Below are 23,422 nucleotides of genomic sequence, written 5' to 3'. Positions count from 1 at the left end.
CAAATTTTCTATGGGATTGAGGTCAGGGCTTTGTGATGGCCACTCCAATACCTTGACTTTGTTGTCCTTTAGCCATTTTTAGCCACAACTTTGGAAGTATGCTTGGGGTCATTGTCCATTTGGAAGAACCATTTGTGACCAAGCTTTAACTTCCTGACTGATGTCTTGAGATGTTGCTTCAATATATCCACATAATTTTCTTACCTCATGATGCAATCTATTTTATGAAGTGCACCAGTCCCTCCTGTAGCAAAGCACCCCCATAACATGATGCTGCCACCCCCGTGCTTCACGGTTGGGATGGTGTTTTTCGGCTTGCAAGCATCCCCCTTTTTCCTCCAAACATAACAATGGTCATTATGGTCAAACAGTTCTATTTTTGTTTCATCAGACCAGAGGACATTTCTCCAAAAAGTACGATCTTTGTCCCCATGTGCAGTTGCAAAGCGTAGTCTGGCTTTTTTAAGGCGGTTTTGGAGCAGTGGCTTCTTCTTTGCTGAGCAGCCTTTCAGGTTATGTCGATATAGGACTTGTTTTACTGTGGATATAGATACTTTTGTACCTGTTTCCTCCAGCATCTTCACAAGGTCCTTTGCTGTTGTTCTGGGATTATTTTGCACTTTTCACATCAAAGTACATTCATCTCTAGCAGACAGAACGTGTCTCCTTCCTGAGCGGTATGACGGCTGCATGGTCCCATGGTGTTTATACTTGCGTACTATTGTTTGTAAAGATGAACGTGGTACCTTCAGGTGTTTGGAAATTGCTCACAAGTATGAACCAGAGTTGTGGAGGTCCACAATTTGTTTTCTGAGGTCTTGACTGATTTCTTTTTATTTTCCCATCATGTCAAGCAATGAGGCACTAAGTTTGAAGATAGGCCTTGAAATACATCCACAGGTACACCTCCAATTGACTCAAATATGTCAATTAGCCTATCCGAAGCTTCTAAAGCTATGATATAATTTTCTGGAATTTTCCAAGCTGTTTGAAGGCACAGTCAACTTAGTGTATGTAAACTTCTGACCCACTTGAATTGTGATACAGTGAATTATCAGTGAAATAATCTGTCTGTAAACAGTTGTTGGAAAAATTACTTGTGTCATGCACAAAGTAGATGTCCTAACCGACTTGCCAAAACTATATTTTGTTAACAAGAAATTTGTGGAGTGGTTGAAAAACGAGTTTTAATGACTCCAACCTAAGTGTATGTAAACCTCCGATTTCACCTTTAGATATTCCATAAAAATATGGAATTTCCAGCTACAATAGTAATTTACAACATTAACAATGTCTACACTGTATTTCTGATCAATTTGATGTGTGTTTTCTTTCAAAAACAAGGACATTTCTAAGTGACCCCAAACTTTTGAACGGTATTGTATATATATTTTATATGATTCCTTGTCTCTTTCTTTCTCCATCTGTCAGTCACACAGAGATGGCTGGTCATATAGAGTCTTTAGCGACCAAGGCTTTCATGGCCTCCAACCAGACCTACTCTCTCCTGATGGACCTACTGGAGGACAACTCTATTGAGGAATACATCAGCAACCTCACGGAGCAGTGAGTAACTAGGCATCACACACACGGGCTGGGAATTGCCAGGGACTTCACACTTTTATCACAATACTTAGGTGCCGATATATGTATTGCGATTCTCACCATTCTATGTGTATTGTTACGAAACCAATAACCAGCCTACTGATTTTGCTGCACTCGTTATGTCTAGGGTTCTTGGGTCTAGTTAACTGGTCTGTAACCTGATTTAAGTTGTGCATCTATGTGAGAAATCAGTGTATGCGCCTAGATGTTGAATGTACATGTGCCTAGGGAGGCAACAACCTTACCTTGGTCCAAGGCCAGCTTTACCTTTCTTGATCTCTTGGTCGGCCAGTCCAAGTGGATTGTTATGGGTTCAGATGTATACAAAAGGAAACTACAAACAGGTGTCATGGAAATTACCACTAAGGACCCCAAAGTCAAGCTTAAATTCATTTAAGTTTATTCACGCCAGTGGAGAGATTACAGACAAACAGCACTTCATGTGCAGTTTAGTCAGAAGCTCTGATGAGGTATTTCCCATTCAGTATATTCATACCATCGCTACAGGTTACACAAAGATAGCCAAGTGCATCCTTTCTCTGCATAGCATTTGCTCCCAGTGACCGGCTGCAGAGGAGGAGAACACCTGGCAACCACAGTCTGGGCGTTCAGCCAATATTTCCACTCCCGCTGACCTTGTGAGAACAAACCTCAGACACCTTGTCTGTCCACAACAGGCACATTTCTAAGTATGCAACAGGTCAAACGTATGATAAGTGTGAGATACTGAAAAAGCAGAAAGAGACATAGTAAAATTCTACTACACTACCACTCCTTTTATAACTTATTCATGATAATTAGCAATATTTTACACGTCTTTCAAAAGGGAGGTATATATACAAAAATTTGAAACTCAAACGGAAAGAGAACACCCAGGAAACAAGTGTGCCTCAAACCTTATTCCATTACCCTTACTGGTAAATACTTTAACAAGGCACAGTACCACTCATTCTATTACCCTTACTGGTAAATACTTTAACAAGGCACAGTACCACTCATTCTATTATCCGTACTGGTAAATACTTTAACAAGGCACAGTACCACTCATTCTATTATCCGTACTGGTAAATACTTTAACAAGGCATAGTACCACTCATTCTATTATCCTTACTGGTAAATGCTTTAACAAGGCACAGTACCACTCATTCTATTATCCTTACTGGTAAATACTTTAACAAGGCACAGTACCACTCATTATATTATCCTTACTGGTAAATACTTTAACAAGGCATAGTACCACTCATTCTATTATCCTTACTGGTAAATGCTTTAACAAGGCACAGTACCACTCATTATATTATCCTTACTGGTAAATACTTTAACAAGGCACAGTGCCACTGATTCCTGTGTGTTCTCCTCAGGGTAGAACGGCATCTCATGAAAAAACAGCTGATCATCACAGTCATTGCGTGGGGGGGGCATTAAACATCAAAACTGCAGTCAGACGAGAAGCTAAAGATGAACAGGCAAGCATCATAATAATATCAACCAGGAAAACTAAACCAACCATAATCCACTGGGCTATCTGTGATCCCCAGGCCCCGAACAAAGCTGTTTTTGCTTTGTCATTATTGCTTTGTCAAAACAAATTCATCAATTTTAGAACATGGCAGTTCATCCTTCCCATGATCCTGACTAGTCTCCCAGTCCCTGCCACTGAGAAACATCCCACATCTTGATGCTGCCACCACCATGCTTCAACGTAGGGATGGTATTGGCCAGGTGATGAGCGTTGCCTGTTTTTCTCCAGATGTGATGCTTGGCATTCAGGCCAAAGTGTTCAATCTTGGTTTCATCAAACCAGAGAATCTTTTTTATCATAGTCTGAGAGTCCTTTAGCTGCTTTTTGGCAAACTCCAAGCGGACTGTCATGTGCCTTTTACTGAGGAATGGTTTCTGTCTGGCCACTCTACCATAAAGGCCTAATTGGTGGAGTGATGCAGAGATGGTTGTCCTTCTGGAAGGTTCTCCCATCTCCACAGAGGAACTGGAGCTCTGTCAGAGTGACCACCGGGTTCTTGGTCACCTCCCTGATCAAGGCCCTTCTCCCTAGATTGCTCCGTTTGGCTAGGCGGTCAGCTCTAGGAAGAGTCTTGGTGGTTCCAAACAATTCCTTCAACCTCATGGCTTGGTTTTTTTCTCTGACATGCACTGTCAGCCGTGGGACCTTATATAGACAGGTGTGTGCCTTTCCAAATCATGTCCAATCAATTTAATTTACGACAGGTGGACTCCAAATCAAGTTGTAGATACATCTCAAGGATGATCAATGGAGACAGGATGCACCTGAGCTCAATTTCGAGTCTCAAAGCAAACATTTTGAATACTTATGTAAATAAGGTATTTCTGTTTTTATTTTTTATAAATTTGCCAAAATGTAAAAAAATCTGTTTTCACTTTGTCATTATGGGGTACTGTGTGTAGATTGAAGAGGGAAAAGATGATTTAATTACATTTAGAATAAGGCTGTAATGTAACAAAATGTGGAAATAGTGAAGGGGTCTGAATACTTTCCGTATGTACTGTATGTATATTTTTTACTGCTATAGGGATGTAACTATTGTTTGGATAACCCTATTTACTATTATGTATTGATTGTATTATTATTACATTTTTTACGCTCAATGTAATGTGCACTACAGAGAACACCGGAAGAAGAATTACAGTAAATTATTGTGATTTTTGTTTATATATCAACTAATCCCATAAGGGATGGGATGCCAACTGGAGATTTGACACTAAAATGAAATGTAATTCATTCATTCTCAGACACACCTACACAGTACACGCGCAAATGCACACTCTTTGTCTCTTCCCCTCTCTCTCTCGCTCTCTCTCTCTTTCTCTCTCGCTTTCTTGCCGCACCATCCCTCCAACACTGTCTCTCTTTAAAGGCTAACATAAGGTGCGAAAAAGCCTGTTAACCTGCACAGAGCAAGGATAAAAACAGCCATGCCCTAAGAGATGTTCATTGCGCCTTGAAGCAATATCTGAACACAGTACCTAATTTCCACAATTTTGTTGCTCCTCTGTCACTCTATATATTTTTCCCAAACAGGGCCCAGAAGTGGTTTAGTTAGCTGTAGCGGTGCCCCACAAGAAAATGTCATAAATCTGCCTCTTTTTAGCAGCTCTTTAAGGCACACTGGTTGAGAAAGTAAGACATTTAGTCACAGGGGAACAGCTCTATTCCTTCCTCTTTAAGCCTATTGCTTTCAGGGGCTGCTTTCATGGAGTAGCAGCATGGAGGGAGCAGCATCGCTTAGCATGAGATTGCTCTGAGGATTATCCCAAACGCTCAACGAAAAAATGAAAATCCCTCTGGTGGCCATGCCTCGATGGGAGCGGGTGGGAGGCAAGAAACTTGAAATTGATTTCCTTCATACCAGCACTAGTCTGCTTGGTTCTGGGGAATTCTGTTATTCTTTCAGAGCAATTTGGTGGGTGAGTGGGTAGGTAGAAATCAGGGAGTGTGTGCACACATGTGTCCATTGATAACTATGAGGGACACTCAAGAATCAAAACACTGAACGATCTAACCTCTTTCTCTCCCTCTTCACCCTCCCCTTTCTTTCTCTCTCTCTCGCTCTCTATTTTTCTTTCTCTCTCCCCCTCCTCCCTCTCTCTCTCTCTCCCTTTCTATTTCTCTCTCTTTCTATCTCTCTTTCAGAATGGCAGACATGCAGCAGATGAAGGAGAATTTGACGGCCCAGGTGAATGAGACTCTAGCCAATCAGCTGTCTCTGGAGGAGGAGTCTGCTGAGATCATGGTTGCCTTTGTTAACCTCACATCCTCCATATTGGAGCTGTCCAAAAATGTCCCCAACCCCACATCAGGAACCAACCAATCAGACCCCAGCCTCAGATCGGGTGCCAACCAAACAGAGGTCAGTGGCTACGAGGGTCAGGGGTAACAAGAATTCATTGTACTCTCAAGTTGACTGACCGAAGGAATGGATGGAATGATGGATGAATGGATCACTGCTGTGCATCCCTTCCCTCAGGGTGTTGAGCTGAGCAACAGGACATCTGAGCTGGCGTTCCATGTCCAGTCTAAAGAAGAACTGGCCAGTAAGATCAAAGAGGAGATGGAGCCTCGAATACAGACCGCCCGCAACAACATTGCTGCCGTACAGGACATGCACAAGGTAAAGGGGGGTTTATCTTCACACTACAGTAGATCATGATGTCAGAATTGCCTTTATTTATTTATTTACATGTAACCGAAATTTGACCTGGTGAAACGGTGCTAACAACAATAAACAGAATACACTGTACCAATAGACAAAATAATTGACACATAATCCACATGCAGTGTCAGTCTGTAAACTACAGATATTGGGGGCTGCATCATTCGTGTTTTCTCATGTTAAGCCTGACAATTCACAAAGCTATACAAGGTGCCGCAATGCTGACATTTAGACTGCTGGCTGGCGGCAATAATGTAATTATTTGCTCAGTAATACAAGTTGGAAAATCAAACAATGCGGATTGTATAATACATTTTCGATGCAACTGCATACTAATAAGCTACCAATAGATTTTTCTAGAACATACAACTGTCCTGTATAGCCTACATGAACCTGCACGACATGAGCCATCCTTGCGCTATCTCCCAGCTTGGATGGAAAGTTGTGGTGCCTAAACCCATCCTATTAATGCCAAATAATACAGTCAGTCCACCCTCAAAACACTTGCTTACTAGAAATTGTTTTATTATGCAGTGTAGCCTACACATAACTCGTATTTAGCTGCTATTTATACACTTTTTATAAAAAAAAATTACACATCAAATAGCCTAACAATTCTCCTGAAGTATTCCTTGTGGCGTCTCTCTCTGTGTCTGTCTCTTTTCTCTTTTTGTCTCTTAGAAAAAAGTTTCTATGTGTCTGTGCATGGTTGTAGTAGCTCCAGTATGCGACTGCGTCACCTTGTATTTTTGTGCTCAAATATTTTCACCACGGCCTGTAGGCCTAGGTTGCGGGCCCGACTGTTTTCTATACAACCCAGACAGTCTTTCCTTAGGCATTATATGTCCATTGGGCTGCACACAATTAAAGCTTAGACTTGTATGGCAACCTAAATTTTACCAGAGATAAGGGATTGTTTATATTGCAAATCACACAACGCCGGTTCACCAGTATGAACGAAATCGCAAACCACTTTTATTTCGCCTTCAAGAACTGTTAAAAAAGATAGTCTGTCCGTATCTGGCTGTCCAGCATCCAGATGACCTGTCCCCAGAGCTTCCTGTACAGTTAATCTCTTTTCATAACCTGTTGAGGCTCATTTAAAGATGTTGCAGAACTGCTAATCACCACTTCCTTCTGCCCAGTTTCCCTAATGTTGCTATGGTAATCAAGCTGTTTTTAACCATCCCTGTAACTGTCGCTTCTACAGAGAGATCGTTTTCTAAACTAAAACTAGTAAAGAACTACCTAAGAACAACTGGCGCCGTGATAGCGTTGAACACGACATTTGTTCTCCGATATCCCTTACTTTGAATCAGTTCAATAATGTATTTTTCAAAGCCTGAGGCACTTTGATCAGTCACATTCTTGAAGCCCAAAAAACAGGGGTTACTGTGTGACATCGATGACAGGCACATGAGCCTCCAGATCTCGTTGCCCCCTCCCCCCCCCCCCCCGCCTTGCGGGGGCTGTGGGGGTGTCTGGTACACCAGTGAGTACCCCCAACAGTGCACATGTTTGTCGTAGCCCCAGACAAACACACCTGATTTAGCTCATAGAGGGCTTGATGATTAGTTGACAAGTTGAATCAGGTGTGTTTGTCTGGGCTTAATACAAATTGTAGGCTACTGTTGGGGTACTCGAGAACTGGAGTTCGGAAACACTGCAGTAGATGGTAGATGCTTCTGGTCAGGTTGTTGTGCAGTCTAATGTCACTCATGTCCCTGAGGTTCTGTGAGGTTCATTCCCCTTCTCTCTCCATCCCTGGTGCCTCTGCAGCTGACAGTTCAAGCCCAGGGGTCAAAGGTCATTGCCCTGTCATCGGTGGTGACAGGGAAGGAAGTGGAGTCAGAGGCCATTACCCTGCGGAGAGAACTGGAAGGTGACATTTACAACATTTTGTATTTGTTTCCATTTCTGTTGTTTTACATTTCCGACAGTTTGCTTAGTTTTCGCATCCCCATCACTGCAATAGCAGCCCGCAGAGTTATTCCAATCAAATCGAGAGAAAAAAATTATACTGAGAAAAACAACTAAAACCCAAATGTAACCATTACGAATGTGTCTCACCCTGTTACGCTCCACTTGTCATTTTGTGTGGGGAGTAAGAGCATCTGCGATTGTGGTCTCAAATGCACTTTCAGTTTCACAGCCTTCAATTCATTATAATAATATGTTCACTGTTTATAAAAATAAAAAAAACAAGGTGCCACTTTGGATTTGTTGTTGGAAATGTCATCAGGGGAATCTGAGTAAAATGGAATATAGTGGAATGGAACTAAAAGTAATATTTTCTCACTAACTGTGTTACTAGTACATAGATTGTGTAAAATAAAATAGAATAGTCTTACAATACCCATTGTCAGTTATTATCACTTCTGTAACCATGTCGCTGGCCAACCTGCCTTGCCGCTCTCCATCCCTCAGACATGCAGAGAGAGTGGCCTCAAAGGCAGGCCCAGACAAAGGCTGCTCTGAAGAGGGAGAGGCTGCTGAGGGAGAAGATTCTGGAAGACGTCAGTAAAAAGGTGAACCAGACCAAGCGAGTCCTTAGGCCTGCCTTGGAGAGCGCTACCCTCTCCAACGCTACCGCACAACAGGCAAAACACACCGCAAACGCCCTGTCTAAAGTAAGTATGGGTGTGGAGGGGGGGCATAGATGTGTGTGTGTTGTGCGTGTGTGCATGCGTGAGCTATGTTTCCAACTCACCCTGTGGGTTGAGCAATGAAATTCCATTCACATAACACACCTCACCCCTCGGAACCATGTTCATTTGTCTCTTTCCTTTATTCTTCGTATTCCTCTGTCTGTGTTTTTCTCTGAGCCCAGGAGGCCAAGGCCACCCTAACCCAGGGCAAGCACACAAGGACATTGTCTGCCCAGCTCAGCTCATCTGTAGACATAACCCTGCAGCAGCTGGCTGAGCAGGAGAACCACACTGTTCACGCACAAACCCAGCTAAACGCAGAGGTATAACCAAAACACAGCCACTAATCAACCACACTGCCCAGGCACAAGCACAACTCAATGTGGCGGTATAACCAAAACACGTGACTCAGAAATTAGGGAGAGAGATTTTTAGTTCGAGAAGAATGGATAAACTAGTTAAGGATACTACAGTTGTCATGTTTCACTTTGTGTCCATACGGCAGAGGCTGGTGCTCTCACATAAGTTGAATTTTAACTTTCGATTTTTATCATTTTAATTCAGATTTTTATGATTAACCACGTGACAATGATTTTGAGAAACTAAAACGTTATTATTGAAATGAAACTGGTCCATTAAAACCATGATTTGAAGCTATACAGTGTTTGATTACATTTACGTTGTTCACAAATATTGGGGGATTTTTTATATATATATATATATATATATATCTTGGGTTCTGATGAGTACGACAGTTGATCTCGGCTCATGAGGCATTTAAAAGTTATATTCTTCAAGAATCAATGGGTATACAGTATATCAAACAAGTCCAGAAATGGATGTATAAACTAAGGATTCTAGCTTTAAGGTCTTGGTGAACAGTTACTTAGTAGAATCAGATGTGCTAAAGGAGGGTTGGACTGAAAACTTACAGGATGGTAGATCTCCAGGAAGAGGGTTGGAAAGCCCTGATCTATGCACGTGATGTCACTGTATATTTCTCCCTCTGTGATCACCAGCCTGTAGAGTCTCTGGCCAGTGTAAAGGTGAACATCCAGACAGCTAAGCTTCAGCTTGAGGCCTACTCCCTCACACTCACCCAGCTCGTCAGTAAAATAGGTAAGTTCAAACCTGCTGACGTTTCCTTGTCTGTCCCAAAAGGAATCCTACTCCCAATATAGTGCACTACCTTTGGGCCCATCAGGTCAAAAGAAGAACAGTAGGGTGCCATTTGGGATGCACATCAATTTCATGCAGTAACAAATGCAACATGTCAGATCAACCAGAAACGTCTACACTTACATGTTACTGCCCGCGCCACTGATCAGACTTGACTTCCATCCAGTCAGTCATATGTCAGAAAGAGAAGTCAGAATGGTCATTAGTAAATTGGTCCAAATGGATTTCTCAGATGGAGAAGGATTATCCTGACCTCAACCCACAACTCTAGGAATGAGATAATTAAGCAATAACACACGAGGGGGTATGCCTGGATACAGCCCTTAGCCATGTTATATTGGCCATATATCACAAACCTCAGAGATGCCATATTGCTATTATAAATTGGTTACCAACGTAATTAGAGCAGTAAAAATAACTGTTTTGTCATACCTGTGGCATACGGTCTGATATACCATGGCTGTCAGCCAATCAGCATTCAGGGCTCAAACCACCCAGTTTATAAATTCATACATACACTGGTATAATTAATCAAAATTAAACCCCCCAAAATATTGCTATAGTTTTATTGAGTTAAATGCAGAAACTAGCTGTACAGGTATTGATTAAATGGTTTTCCACAGTTCTCGTCTGGCCCTGTTAATGAGTCACTAGGAGTCACTTGTAGCTGGCGGGGTGTGTGGTACGATCCTGATGGAGAAATGTCCCTCTATTAACCCCATTATTGGGTGGGCACAACATGGTGGCACACAGACGTCACAAGACAAGAGCCCTGCTGATGGCAAAAGTTTAATACTACACTCTTAGAAAAAAGGGTTTCAAAAGGGTTCTTCAGCTGTCCCCATAGGAAAACCCTTTTTGGTTCCAAGTATAACTATTTTTGGAACCATAAAGGGTTCTTCAAAGGGTTATCCTATGGGGACAGCCAAATAACCCTTTTAGGTTCTAGATAGCAATTTTTTTACAAAGAGTGTAGGCCTGCTCAATACTCCTAGCTTTAACGTACCCTGTTCATCCCTCCTTCTGTGTCTCACGCTTTTTCAAAATAACTCCTGAAAGTACAAAGTAGTACCTCAAATACTCTGTTGTTTTCTGTTGACCAGATGGGAGCATGGCGCTGGAACGGTTTGAACGTATACTGAGTGAGACGGCGATGCGGTTGAGTGTTCTGCGTGGCAGCGTGGAGAGCCCGGCCCTGAATGGGAAGATCCAGACCCTACGATCAGCCGCCCAGGACCAGAAGAGCCAGCTGACCCACCTGGAACAGGACCTGCAAGAGATCAGACAGGAGAGACACAGTCTGAAGGACATTGCCCTGCACCTGCCCCAGACCTGCCCTCAGGCCTCGGGGATAGAGGGACACTAGGATCGGGGAACCAGGAGGACACTAGAGCTCTATTCCATGCATTCTACCGCCTTCCTGGTGTATACACACTCGTTCACACCACTTCAATGATTTAAAAGAGAGGTCCTACCATGTTTCTAACACCAGAATAATGTAATTGGGCATAGGAAGGTGAAGAGAGGACTACTAGGGCCACAGATGGTGGATAGGACACTGATGTTTGAATTATTTAGGGGAGATCATTTCTCAGTCCCAAATTGCACCCTATTCCATATAGTGCACTACTTTTGACCAGGGCCCATAGGGCAAAAGTAGTGCACTGTATAGGTATTAGGGTGCCGTTTGGGACACAACCATAGATGAGGAGGGTAGGTGGAATCATCCAGGTATCCTTCTTAGTTTGTTCTTCAGTACTGCGGTTGTGCATCCCCCTTTGCTGCAGTACAGTCACACAGTTCTACCACTTTGTCTCTGTACTTTTCAAACTTTCACTTATACTATACTGACCTGGCTGATACCGTCAGTAGCACTAAATCAAATCAAATCGTGTTGGTCATATACACATATTTAGCAGATATGCAGCCATAAGCAGTTTTCCATGCCATTGCCCCCTTTCAACTTCCACCATCATTATCACGTTCTTTCTTTTTATTCTACCCCTCACTCCTTTTTGGCTTTAACCGTCCTCTCTCCTGTTCTAGCCTCTTAATCCCCTCTCTCCATCCCTCCTTCTATATCCATATCACCCCTGCCCTGTTTCCTTAGTGTTTTGTGTTCATTCTCATTTCATTTCCCCCTTCATATTTCCAACAACATTTTAAGTTGAATTAATCTGTGAATAACAGTCTGCTAGCTCCCTGTTCCACATCCCACAGTGTGTTCTATCACGTTTTAAATCATGCTGATTTTCCACTTTGGGGGAAGGACTGTCTGAGCTGTGGCGCTTCTCCAATCTGACACATTCATTTACACTTGAGTTATTTTTCATCAGCCCACCATAATTAACAATTAGTCATTTTGCCCTCTGTAGGGTTCAGCCTTCTACTGCACACACACACACAGACAGACACACACACACACACATAGTTTGGGATTCTGCGTGTGCCCCTCGCTTTTCCTCAATCTCCTTTTTTCGCTTTTCTCTAAAATGTTCTACCTCTCTCTCTCTATCTTTCTTTCTCTCTCTCTCTTTCTCTCTCTGAGCAAATGATCTTCTCTTGTCTGGCAAATGGAAAAGGACTATAACAGCCTAACTGTTTGTTTGTTCTATGTGGGTACCTGAGGCTGGAATACCTGCTGAATTATGGAAAATATAGAAATGGGACCTCTGCAAAGACTATGTTCCATTTCAGCAGGTGATTGTATTTTGTCAGACAACAAATAGTATATGATTGGTTTTGTGTTTTAGATAATAGCCAGAAAAAACTGTTGAAAGCAAAAAATGAAAATAAAATGGATTGTGGGTGTGTGTGTGCGTGCGTGCGCATGTTCGTGTGATTTTGTAAACAACATCTCTTTGCAATATCTCCTTCTAGCCACATATTGGTGCTGTTTACAACTATTGAAGAAACTAGCACAGCAATTGCCAAAGCCATAGACAAAACTGTATAATGAACACCTATAAATGTATACTGAGTCCAATATCGATGATGAAATTGTATAAATAAAATTGTTATTACATTAATAACTTCAGACTTGATGGGACTATATTTCTGTTCAATATTGGATCACTTGTTGGAGATCAAACTGACATAAAACCATGCAGTTATTGCATTTACCACACGGAGGGGACAAAGATTCACTAGAATTCCTGGCAAGCCAGAGAACATCACTTGCTGTGTGTTGACCCACTGTGGTGGAATGATATATACAGTACCAGTCAAACGTTTGGACACACCTGCTCATTCAAGGGTTTTTCTTTATTTTTACTATTTTCTACATTGTAGAATAATAGTGAAGACATCAAAACTATGAAATAACACATATGGAATCATGTAGTAACCAAAAAAGTGTTAAACAAATCAAAATATATTTTAGATTTTAGATTATTCAAAGTAGCCACCCTTTGCCTTGACGGCTTTGCACACTCTTGGCATTCTCTCAACCAGCTTCACCTGGAATGCTTTTCCAACAGTCTTGAAGGAGTTCCCACATATGCTGAGCACCTGTTGGCTGCTTTTCCTTCACTCTGCGGTCCAACTCATCCCAAACCATCTCAATTGGGTTGAGGTCAGGTGATTGTGGAGGCCAGGTCATCTGATGCAGCACTCCATCACTCTCCTTGGTCAAATAGCCCTTACACAGCCTGGAGGTGTGTTGGGTCATTGTCCTGTTGAAAAACAAACGATAGTCCCACTAACCGCAAACCAGATGGGATGGCGTATCGCAGCAGAATGCTGTGGTAGCCATGCTGGTTAAGTGTGCCTTGAATTCTAAAGAAATCACAGACAGTGTCACTAGAAAAGCACCCCCACACCCTCACACCTCCTCCTCCATGCTTCATGGTTGGAACCACACATGTGGAGATCATCCGTTCACCTAATCTGCGTCTCACAAAGACACGGCGTTGCAACCAGAAATAACTCATCAGACTAAAGGAAAGATTTCCACCGGTCTAATGTCCATTGCTCGTGTTTCTTGGCACAAGCAAATCTCTTCTTGTTGTCCTTTAGTAGTGGTTTCTTTGCAGCAATTCGACCATAAAGGCCTGATTTACACAGTCTCCTCTGAACAGATGATGTTGAGATGTGTCAGTTACTTGAACTCTTTGAAGCATTTATTTGGGCTGCAATTTGAGGCTGGTAACTAATGAACTTATCCTATGCAGCAGAGGTAACTCTGGGTCTTCCTTTCCTGTGGATGTCCTCATGAGAGCCAGTTATATCATAGCGCTTTATGTTTTTTGTGACTGCACTTGAAGAAACGTTCAAAGTTCTTGAAATTTTATGGATTGACTGACCTTCATGTCTTAAAGTAATGATGCTCTCATTTCTCTTTGCTTATTTGAGCTGTTCTTGCCATACTATGGACTTGGTCTTTTACCAAATAGGGCTCTCTTACTTATCACAAGCACAACTGATTGGCTCAAACGCATTAAGAAGGAAAGGAATTCCACAAATTATCAAGGCAAACCTGTTAATTGAAATGCCTTCCAGTTGACCACCTCATTAAGCTGGTTCAGAGAATACCAAGAGTGTGCAAAGCTGTCATCAGGGAAAATGGTGGATACTTTAAAGAATCTGAAATATAATACACTGCTCAAAAAAATAAAGGGAACACTTAAACAACACAATGTAACTCCAAGTCAATCACACTTCTGTGAAATCAAACTGTCCACTTAGGAAGCAACACTGATTGACAATACATTTCACATGCTGTTGTGGAAATGGAATAGACAACAGGTGGAAATTATAGGCAATTAGCAAGACACCCCCAATAAAGGAGTGGTTCTGCAGGTGGGGACCACAGACCACTTCTCAGTTCCTATGCTTCCTGGCTGATGTTTTGGTCACTTTTCAATGCTGGCGGTGCTTTCACACTAGTGGTAGCATGAGACGGAGTCTACAACCCACACAAGTGGCTCAGGTAGTGTAGCTCATCCAGGATGGCACATCAATGCGAGCTGTGGCAAGAAGGTTTGCTGTGTCTGTCAGCGTAGTGTCCAGAGCATGGAGGCGCTACCAGAAGACAGGCCAGTACATCAGGAGATGTGGAGGAGGCCGTAGGAGGGCAACCACCCAGCAGCAGGACCGCTACCTCCGCCTTTGTGCAAGGAGGAGCAGGAGAAGCACTGCCAGAGCCCTGCAAAATTACCTCCAGCAGGCCACAAATGTGCATGTGTCTGCTCAAACGGTCAGAAACAGACTCCATGAGGGTGGTATGAGGGCCCGACGTCCACAGGTGGGGGTTGTGCTTACAGCCCAACACCGTGCTGGACGTTTGGCATTTGCCAGACAACACCAAGATTGGCAAATTCGCCACTGGCGCCCTGTGCTCTTCACAGATGAAAGCAGGTTCACACTGAGCACGTGACAGACGTGACAGAGTCTGGAGACGCCGTGGAGAACGTTCTGCTGCCTGTAACATCCTCCAGCATGACCGGTTTGGCGGTGGGTCAGTCATGGTGTGGGGTGGCATTTCTTTGGGGGGCTGCACAGCCCTCCATGTGCTTGCCAGAGGTAGCCTGACTGCCATTAGGTACCAAGATGAGATCCTCAGACCCCTTGTGAGACCATATGCTGGTGCGGTTGGCCCTGGGTTCCTCCTAATGCAAGACAATGCTAGACCTCATGTGGCTGGAGTGTGTCAGCAGTTCCTGCAAGAGGAAGGCATTGATGCTATGGACTGGCCCGCCCGTTCCCCAGACCTGAATCCAATTGAGCACATCTGGGATATCATGTCTTGCTTCATCCACCAACGCCACGTTGCACCACAGACTGTCCAGGAGTTGGTGGATGCTTTAGTCCAGGTCTGGGAGGAGATCCCTCAGGAGACCATCCGCCACCTCATCAGGAGCATGCCCAGGCATTGTAGGAAGGTCATACAGGCACATGGAGGCCACACACACTACTGAGCCTCATTTTGACTTGTTTTAAGGACATTACATCAAAGTTGGATCAGCCTGTAGTGTGGTTTTCCACTTTAATTTTGAGTGTGACTCCAAATCCAGACCTCCATGGGTTGATAAATTGGATTTCCATTGATTATTTTTGTGTGATTTTGTTGTCAGCACATTCAACTATGTAAAGAAAAAAGTATTTAATAAGATTATTTATTTCATTCAGATCTAGGATGTGTTGTTTAAGTGTTTCCTTTATTTTTTGAGCAATATATATATTTCTATTTGTTTAACACTTTTTTGGTTTCTACGTGATTCTATATGTGTTAATTCGTAGTTGATGTCTTCACTATTATTCTACAATGTAGAAAATAGTAATAAAGTTAAACCCTTGAATGAGTAGGTGTATCCAAACTTTTGACTGGTACTGTACATGAAACTGGGACCTCCACACTCTACTTCATATAGCTGTACTGCAGAAAGCTCAGCATGATCTTAAACCCATACATTCTTAATGTATAACGACACAGGACGAGACCCAAATGCAGACACAGGAGGCAGATGGTTCGAGTCTCTGACATTTATTAATAGACAAGGGGCAGGCGGGCTCAGGATCAGGGCAGACAGAAAAGGTCAGAACCGTGAGAACTAGAAAACAGGTACTAGAAAAACTGGAAAGCATGCTGGTAAGCTTGACGAGACAAGACGAACTGGCAACAGACAAACAGAAACCACCGGTATAAATACACAGGGGATAATGGGAACAAATGGGAGACACCTGGTGGGGGGTGGAGACAAGCACAAGACAGGTGAAACAGTTCAGCGTGACTGTACCCACCCCCACCTGGTGTCCTACCCGGGCGCATACTTGGTTGACCAGGATGCCTGCTGTGAAAGTCAATGATGAGGACCGGGTCCAGGATGTCCTTAGCGGGGACCCAGCACCTCTCCTCCAGGCCATAACCTTCCCAGTCAACCAGTTACTGGACACCCCTGCCCCGAGCTTGAACCCTCAGAAGGCGTCTCGCCGTGTATGCCGGGTGGCCATCAATGAGACGGGGGGGGGAGGGTGGGCCTGGAAACAGGAGACAAAGGGCTGTGAGACAAAGTTTTAATCTTAGACACATGAAAGTGAGATGTATACGGAGGGTGCGGGGCAACAGAAGACGAACAGCAGTGGGTCTAAGGATTTTAGAGATGGGAAAGGGGCCGATAAAGCGGGGGGAAAGTTTACAGGATTCCATCCTGAGGGGCAGATCCCGAGTGGAGAGCCATACCCTCTGCCCGAGAAGATAGCGGGGAGCCGGGGTCCGGTGGCGGTCCACCTGTCGCCGATACCTGGAGGTGGTCTTAAAAAGAGCAGACCGGGCTCTATTCCAGGTACGCCGACAGCGATGGACAAACATCTGGGCTGAGGGTAAGTTGACATCTTCCTTTTGCTCTGGAAAGAGTGGAGGCTGGTAACCCAGGGAACACTCGAAAGAAGAGAGCCCAGTGGCCAAGCAGGGAAGGGTGTTCCTGGGCGTACTCCACCCACACGAGTTGCTGGCTCCAGGTGGTGGGATAGGCCGAGATGAGGCACCGAAGAGTCATCTCCAGGTCCTGATTGGCACCTCCGACTGGCTGTTGGACTGAGGCTGAAACCCGGACAACAGGCTGGCCAACGACCCAATGAGGGTGCAGAATGCCTTCCAGAATTGGGACGAGGACTGAGGAACACAATCAGAGACCATGTCAACTGGAAGACCATGGATTCGGAAGACGTGCTGCATCATGAGCTGGAGCGACCCCTTGGCTGAAGGTAACTTAGGGAGGGGAATGAAATGGGTGGCTTTAGAAAACCTATCCACCATTGTAAGGATGGTGTTGTTGCCATCAGATGGAGGGAGAGCAGTGACAAAGTCCAGGGATATATGGGACCAGAGGCAATGAGGCACAGGGAGTGGTTGAAGGATGCCAGCTGGAGCTTGCCTCTGAGTCTTGTTCTGAGCGCACACAGTGCAGGTGGCAATGAATGTCGAGACGTCAGAAACCATAGTGGGCCACCAAAAACATTGTTGGATTAAAGCCAGGGTCCGGCGGGAGCCGGGACGACAGGTAAGCTTAGAGGAATGGGCCCATTCCAGGACTGGGGAGTGTGCCGAACCAGGGACGAACATCCTGTTAGTTGTACCCCCCCAGGGGACCGGCTGGGAACGCTGCGCCAGGCTCTTGATTCTCCAGACAAGTGTAGCAGCGAGACAGGAGGTAGGGAGGATGGTCTCTGGGTCTGATGGTGTAGCCGCATCAGACCCAGAGACCAACTATAGAGGCGAGAGACAGCGTCTGGCTTAATATTCTTGGAACCAGGGCGGTAGGTGGTGGTAAAGTTAAACCGAGTAAATTAACAGAGCCCAACGAACCTGTCTAGATTTGAGGCATTTGGCAGTGGGGAGATATTGAAGATTCATATGGTCAGTCCAAACTAAGAATGGGTGTTCTGCCCCTTCAAGCCAGTGCCTCCACTCCCCCAGCGCCATCTTGACCGCAAGAAGATTCCGATTACCAACGTTATAGTTCCTCAGCGGAATTCAGGAGATTAAGTGAAATCGCAGGGGTGCAACTTTTGGTCCTGGGCTGATCGTTGGGACAGAACGGCCCCCACTCCAATGTTTGAGGCGTCAACCTCCACCACGAACTGACGGGACGGGTCCGGATGGATGAGGATGGGGGCTGTGGTGAAACAATGCTTAAAGGTAAAAAAACACCCTGTCGGCTGCTGGGGACCATGTGAACGGCACCTTAGGAGGAGTGAGTGCAGAGAGGGGAGAAGCCAGGGTACTGTAGCCCCTAATGAAGCAGCGGAAGAAATTAGCGAATCCCAGAAAACGTTGCAGCTGCACTCTGGATGTGGGTTGGGGCCAATCCACCACCACTCTCACCTTGTCAGAGAACACAAGGATGTCGTCGAGGTAGACAAACACAAACCAATCCGGCATGTCACAGAACACATCGTTGACCAGGGCCTGGAACACTGCGAGAGCGTTGGTGAATCAAAACGGCATGACCAGGTACTCGTAGTGTCTGTTAGCCGTGTTGAAGGCTGTCTTTCACTCATCTCCTTCCCATATCCAACTAGGTGGTAGGCGTTCCAAAGGTCCAACTTAGAGAAGATGGTTGCCCCCTGGAGAGGTTCGAGGAGAGGAGTGGTAGAGGGTAAAGATTCTTTACAGTGATGTCATTGATGCCCCGTTAGTCAATACATGGATGCAGGGTCTTGTCCTTGTTTTCCACAAAGAAGAAACCTGCGCCGGCAGGGGAGGCAGAAGGACGAATGCTCCCAGCAGCCAGAGAGTACTCAGTGTACTCCTCCGTGGGCTTGGTCTCAGGGCCAGACAGGGAATATAGCCGCCTACGAGGCGGTGTGGTGTCTGGGAAGAGGTCAATGGTGCAATCGTAGGGACGATGCGGAGAAAGGGAGATTGCGTGAGCCTTGCTGAAAACCTCCAGGAGGTCCTGGTACTCCGCAGGAATGGCGGAGAAATCCAAGGTTTTGCAGAGCCCGCAGGAGGACATCCCGGGGCAGGCTGTGCCACTTTAAGGCAATGTGAGTGGCAGTTTGGGGTCCAACCCAGGATAGAACCAGTGGTCTAGTCAATCAGGGGGTTGTGCCGCTGGAGCCATGAAAATACCAAAACAGGAACATGGGGAGATTCAATAAGTAGAAGCTGTATGGACTCACTGTGATTGCCCAACACTCGCAGGTTAATGGGAACCGTACTGTGAGTGACCCTGCCAATGGAGCGTCCGTCCAGTGGTCTGGCGTCCATGGGAACGGAGAGGAGTTGTGTGGAAAAACCCAGCTCAGGTACTAAAGTAGCATTCATGAAGCTCTCGTCAGCCCCAGAGTCAATGATCACCCGGAGAGATTTAGATGGATCACCCCACAGCAGGATAACATGGAAAGGGGTACGAGTAATAGGAGTTAGAAGACTCCCAGTGTGGCCCACCAGCGTACTCATACCTACTGATGAGCCTGGTCTTTTACTGGACAGGTGGATATGTAATACCCTGTAGCACCACAATACAGGCAACTGTTAGAGCTCAGCTTGCGTAATCGTTCATTAGGTGACAATCTAGCCCTGCAAAGTTGCATAGGCACTGGAGTAAAAGAGTCACCCGTCCCCGATGATTCCCGAGGGGGCACAGGTGACTTCGGATCCTCTCGGGAATGCAGGCGTCGGGGACTTCCATGATTCTTCGGAGGCGAGAAAGCAGCCATGGACGAGTGAGTGTGGCCGAGAACAGACCTCCTCTCCCTCCTGCGTTCCCGTAGGTGCCCATCTACCATGTTTGAAGGTAAGACCCAGGTGCAGACAATGTCGAAGTAAAATAAGTTTATTAATTCGAACACTTGCAGGCAAAGGTACAGGACGGCAGGTAGGCTCAGGGTCAGGTCAGGCAGTGGTCGGTTTATCCATAATAGTGGGGCAAAGGTACCGGATGGCAGGCAGGTTCAGGGCAGGCAGAGGGCGGTAATCCAGAGTAGAGGGCAAAGGAACAGGACGGCAAGCAGGCTCAGGGTAGACAGAAAGGACTAAACCGGGAAAACTAGAAAACAGGAATATAGACAAGGCAGGAGCAAGGGGAAAAACGCTGGTAGGTTTGAGGAACAAAACGAACTGGCAACAGACAAACAGTGAACACAGGTATAAATACACAGGGGATAATGGGGAAGATGGGCGACACCTAGAGGAGGGTGGAGACAAACACAAAGACAGGTGAAACAGATCAGGGCATGACACCATCAGTCCTTAGGGTTAAGGCTATGAGGCAGTCAAGGTCCAAGGGTAACTCCTGAGCTGTGAGCTTGTCTTTAATCTCCTCTGATTAATCATGAAGGAAGGTGTTGAACAGGGACTCCAGGTTCCAACATGATAAAGCTTACCACATAGTCTGCCACACTACGGGAGTGTTGACATAGTAGAAGTAGCTTTCGGGCCACCTCTCTCCCGGACACCGGAGAATCGAACACCTTCCTCACCTCCGCCACGAAATCCTACAGATGAAGGCAAATGGCGGATTGTTGCTCCCAAACCGCCATAGCCCAGGTGAGTGTTCTTCCAGACATCAGCATTATGAGATAGGCTATCTTGGAACGATCCGAAGGAAACAAAGAGGGCTACAGCTCAAAGATGAGGGAGCACTGGGAAAGAAACGGCCGGCAGGTTCCAGGATTCCCAGCATAGCGCTCTGGAGGAGGTAAGTGGGGTTCTCGGGAAGCCGGGGTATGCTGGACAAAATCACCACTGGTAGGTGGATTACTCAGCGCCCGTTGTGGCATGCTACCTGATAGATAGTCCACAGAATTGCTCCAGTAATGCTTTGAAACCCTGGTCATGGCGTTCCACCAAAGTATGGAGTCCTTCCATAAGGTTCTGAAGTAGCTCCTCATGTCTTCCAATGGTGGCTCCATGCAGGGACAGTTTTGCGGAGCTGGTCCGAATCTGCTGGGTCAGTCATTGCCAGTTGTACTATAACGTCACAGGACGAGACCCAAATGCAGACAGGAGGCAGATGGTTTGAGTCTCTGATATTTATTAATAGACAAGGGGCAGGCAAGAGGCAGGTTGAGGAGAGGCAGAAGTTCGTAAACCAGGTCAGAGTCAGACGGGTACAGGATGGCAGGTGGGCTCGAGGTCAGGGCAGGCGGAATGGTATGGCAAACGGGCTCGGGGCAGCCAGAAAAGGTCGGAACCGGGAAGACTAGAAAACCAGGAGTACGGAAAAACACGCTGGTAGGCTTGACGAGACAAGACAAACTGGCAACTGACAAACAAAAACCACCGGTATAAATACACAGCGGATAATGGGAACAAATGGGAGACACCTGGTGGGGAGCGGAGACAAGCACAAGACAGGTGAAACAGATCAGGGTGTGACATCATGTTAACCCTCTGACTGGATTGTGACAGTTCCTGCTCAGACCAACAACAAATTGAAGTCGTCTGTCAGTCACTGCCTGAGGGTAGCAACTTGCCAGGCTAGTGTCTAACGATCTGAGGGCCCTACCAGGAACATCTTCAAGGCATGTCCTTTAGATAAGTGAATGTTAAGTGTTTTGAAAAGTTTTCATTTTGCTTGTTTTCAATGAAAACCGGATGGGTGGCTAGAGAGGCATAATTCTAAGGAGGGTTAGGGGAGTTTTAAAGGTTTTATAAGTTACAGATGTGGTTTATATTTCTGAAACATGAATAAACTGTTATAACTCACTGGTTCAAATTGTTTTATTGTCATTCTAGGGCTTACGAAGCAATTGGTAAGCTTATATGACTGCATAGATTTATCATCCTGACGTTTTGTGTACACAAGTTATATGAAGAATGTGTGTCTACACAGAGTGATGTGTCAACCTGCTGTCTGTGAATGATATAAGGCTACATCCCCACTTAGCCCCTAGGTAGCCTGGCAGTGCCAGACACCAGACTTTATTCTTGTTTGAGAATCAGGTTTGTTTATGTAAGATTTAAGTAAGATGCCTGAAGGGTTGTGGGCGAGATGGAATAATGAAGCCAAACCTAAGCAAATTACGCACTTATGTTATATTCTTCAACAATCAATGAATAAACATTTATTTGAAATTGTTTCAAATGCAGCCTCTGGCCCCCATTTTGACCTCTGACATGGACCAACCTTCCAGTTGCTCACCTAGACATAACAAGCTAGAACCATGGCAAAGAAAGACATTGGACTCAGGATCCTTCCCATTGAGACTTGTGTCCAGACACAGGTGTATTTAAGTGACCGTGTTCCTTACTGTCCAGATGAGAGCAACAAAGAGCATATCTTTGGCCACAGCCATACCCCAGGGATGAAAAACTGAGCTGCCTGATAACTTTTACTTATCAACCTCACCACATCCAAACTCAGAGAGAGAGACTTGGTAAGACCTGTTTATAATTCTTGTAATTCTCCTTTTTTGAACTGTTCAGTCCACTGTAAACCATGCAAACCATCATCTCACTCTTTCATGGGGCTGTCTCTACGAACAGACACATATCACACCTTGGTCCATCGGTAGGGAGGTGGTGTCCTTTTTGTGGGGAGGAGACAGTGAAGCATTTGTTTTTCCTTTCTTCCAGGCTGGCAGGGCTGTTTTCTGTCCTGGAATGATGGTGTACCGGCTATGTTTGGGGCTGACACTAGACCAATATGTTGGAGGGCCTAGGTTCACTGTAGCAGACAGGGATAGAAACTGCTAACTACTTTTTGAGGCAGGCAAAAATGGCAGTTTGGAAAACGAGAAAGCATCAGATGCAGGGGCGGGTTGTACTGTCACGAGCGGGATGAACAGTTTAAGGAGTGAGTCAAGCGCAGGAGACTGAGGTCCGTTGGAACAAACTTAATTTAATACTCCAATGGCAAGATCCATATATGGCTGAGAGCATAACAGTCAAAAATGACTAAACGAAGCTCCGCTCAAAAAACAGACGGGGCGCAGCCCGGCAACCCTAATGCCTATACAATAAACGTAACACCACACGTAACAAAGAACAATCCCGCACGAATCCTAGCTAAACACAGACAGACTAAATACCCCCCACTAATGACAAACACAAAACAGGTGCAATCACAAAACAGACATAACTAACAGACACTGAAACACAGATCGGTGGCAGCTAGTAGGCCGGCGACGACGACCGCTGAGCGCCGCTCGACCGAGGAGAGGCGCCACCTTCTGTGGATGTTGTGACAGTACCCCTCCCCTGACGCGCGGGTCCCGCAGCGCGCCGACACCGGCCTCGGGGACGACCCGGAGGGCGAGGCGCTGGGCGATCCAGGCGGAGGTTGTGGAAATTCCGCAACATGGCTGGATCCAGAATATCCCTCGCTGGGACCCAGCACCTCTCATCCGGAC

The 23,422-nt window shown here is 45.4% G+C and overlaps 1 protein-coding gene across 1 annotated transcript in view; it reads left to right on the top strand.

Annotated features, from left to right (window-relative positions):
* LOC115203859 (laminin subunit gamma-3) overlaps positions 1 to 12,654 on the top strand; it is a 229,827-nt gene extending 217,173 nt beyond the window's left edge. The window contains exons 21-28 of the mRNA XM_029768908.1: positions 1,432 to 1,566; positions 5,276 to 5,492; positions 5,610 to 5,753; positions 7,575 to 7,677; positions 8,223 to 8,425; positions 8,626 to 8,766; positions 9,463 to 9,562; positions 10,726 to 12,654. Of these exons, the coding sequence (XP_029624768.1) occupies positions 1,432 to 1,566; positions 5,276 to 5,492; positions 5,610 to 5,753; positions 7,575 to 7,677; positions 8,223 to 8,425; positions 8,626 to 8,766; positions 9,463 to 9,562; positions 10,726 to 10,988 (1,306 nt within the window). The 3' untranslated portion in view covers positions 10,989 to 12,654. The remainder of the gene's footprint in view (positions 1 to 1,431; positions 1,567 to 5,275; positions 5,493 to 5,609; positions 5,754 to 7,574; positions 7,678 to 8,222; positions 8,426 to 8,625; positions 8,767 to 9,462; positions 9,563 to 10,725) is intronic.
* The last annotated feature ends 10,768 nt before the right edge of the window (positions 12,655 to 23,422 follow it).

This window comes from Salmo trutta, chromosome 12 (genome assembly GCF_901001165.1).
Source record: "Salmo trutta chromosome 12, fSalTru1.1, whole genome shotgun sequence".
NCBI classification, from domain to species: Eukaryota; Metazoa; Chordata; class Actinopteri; order Salmoniformes; family Salmonidae; genus Salmo; species Salmo trutta.
This window is presented reverse-complemented; position numbering and strand designations above follow the sequence as displayed.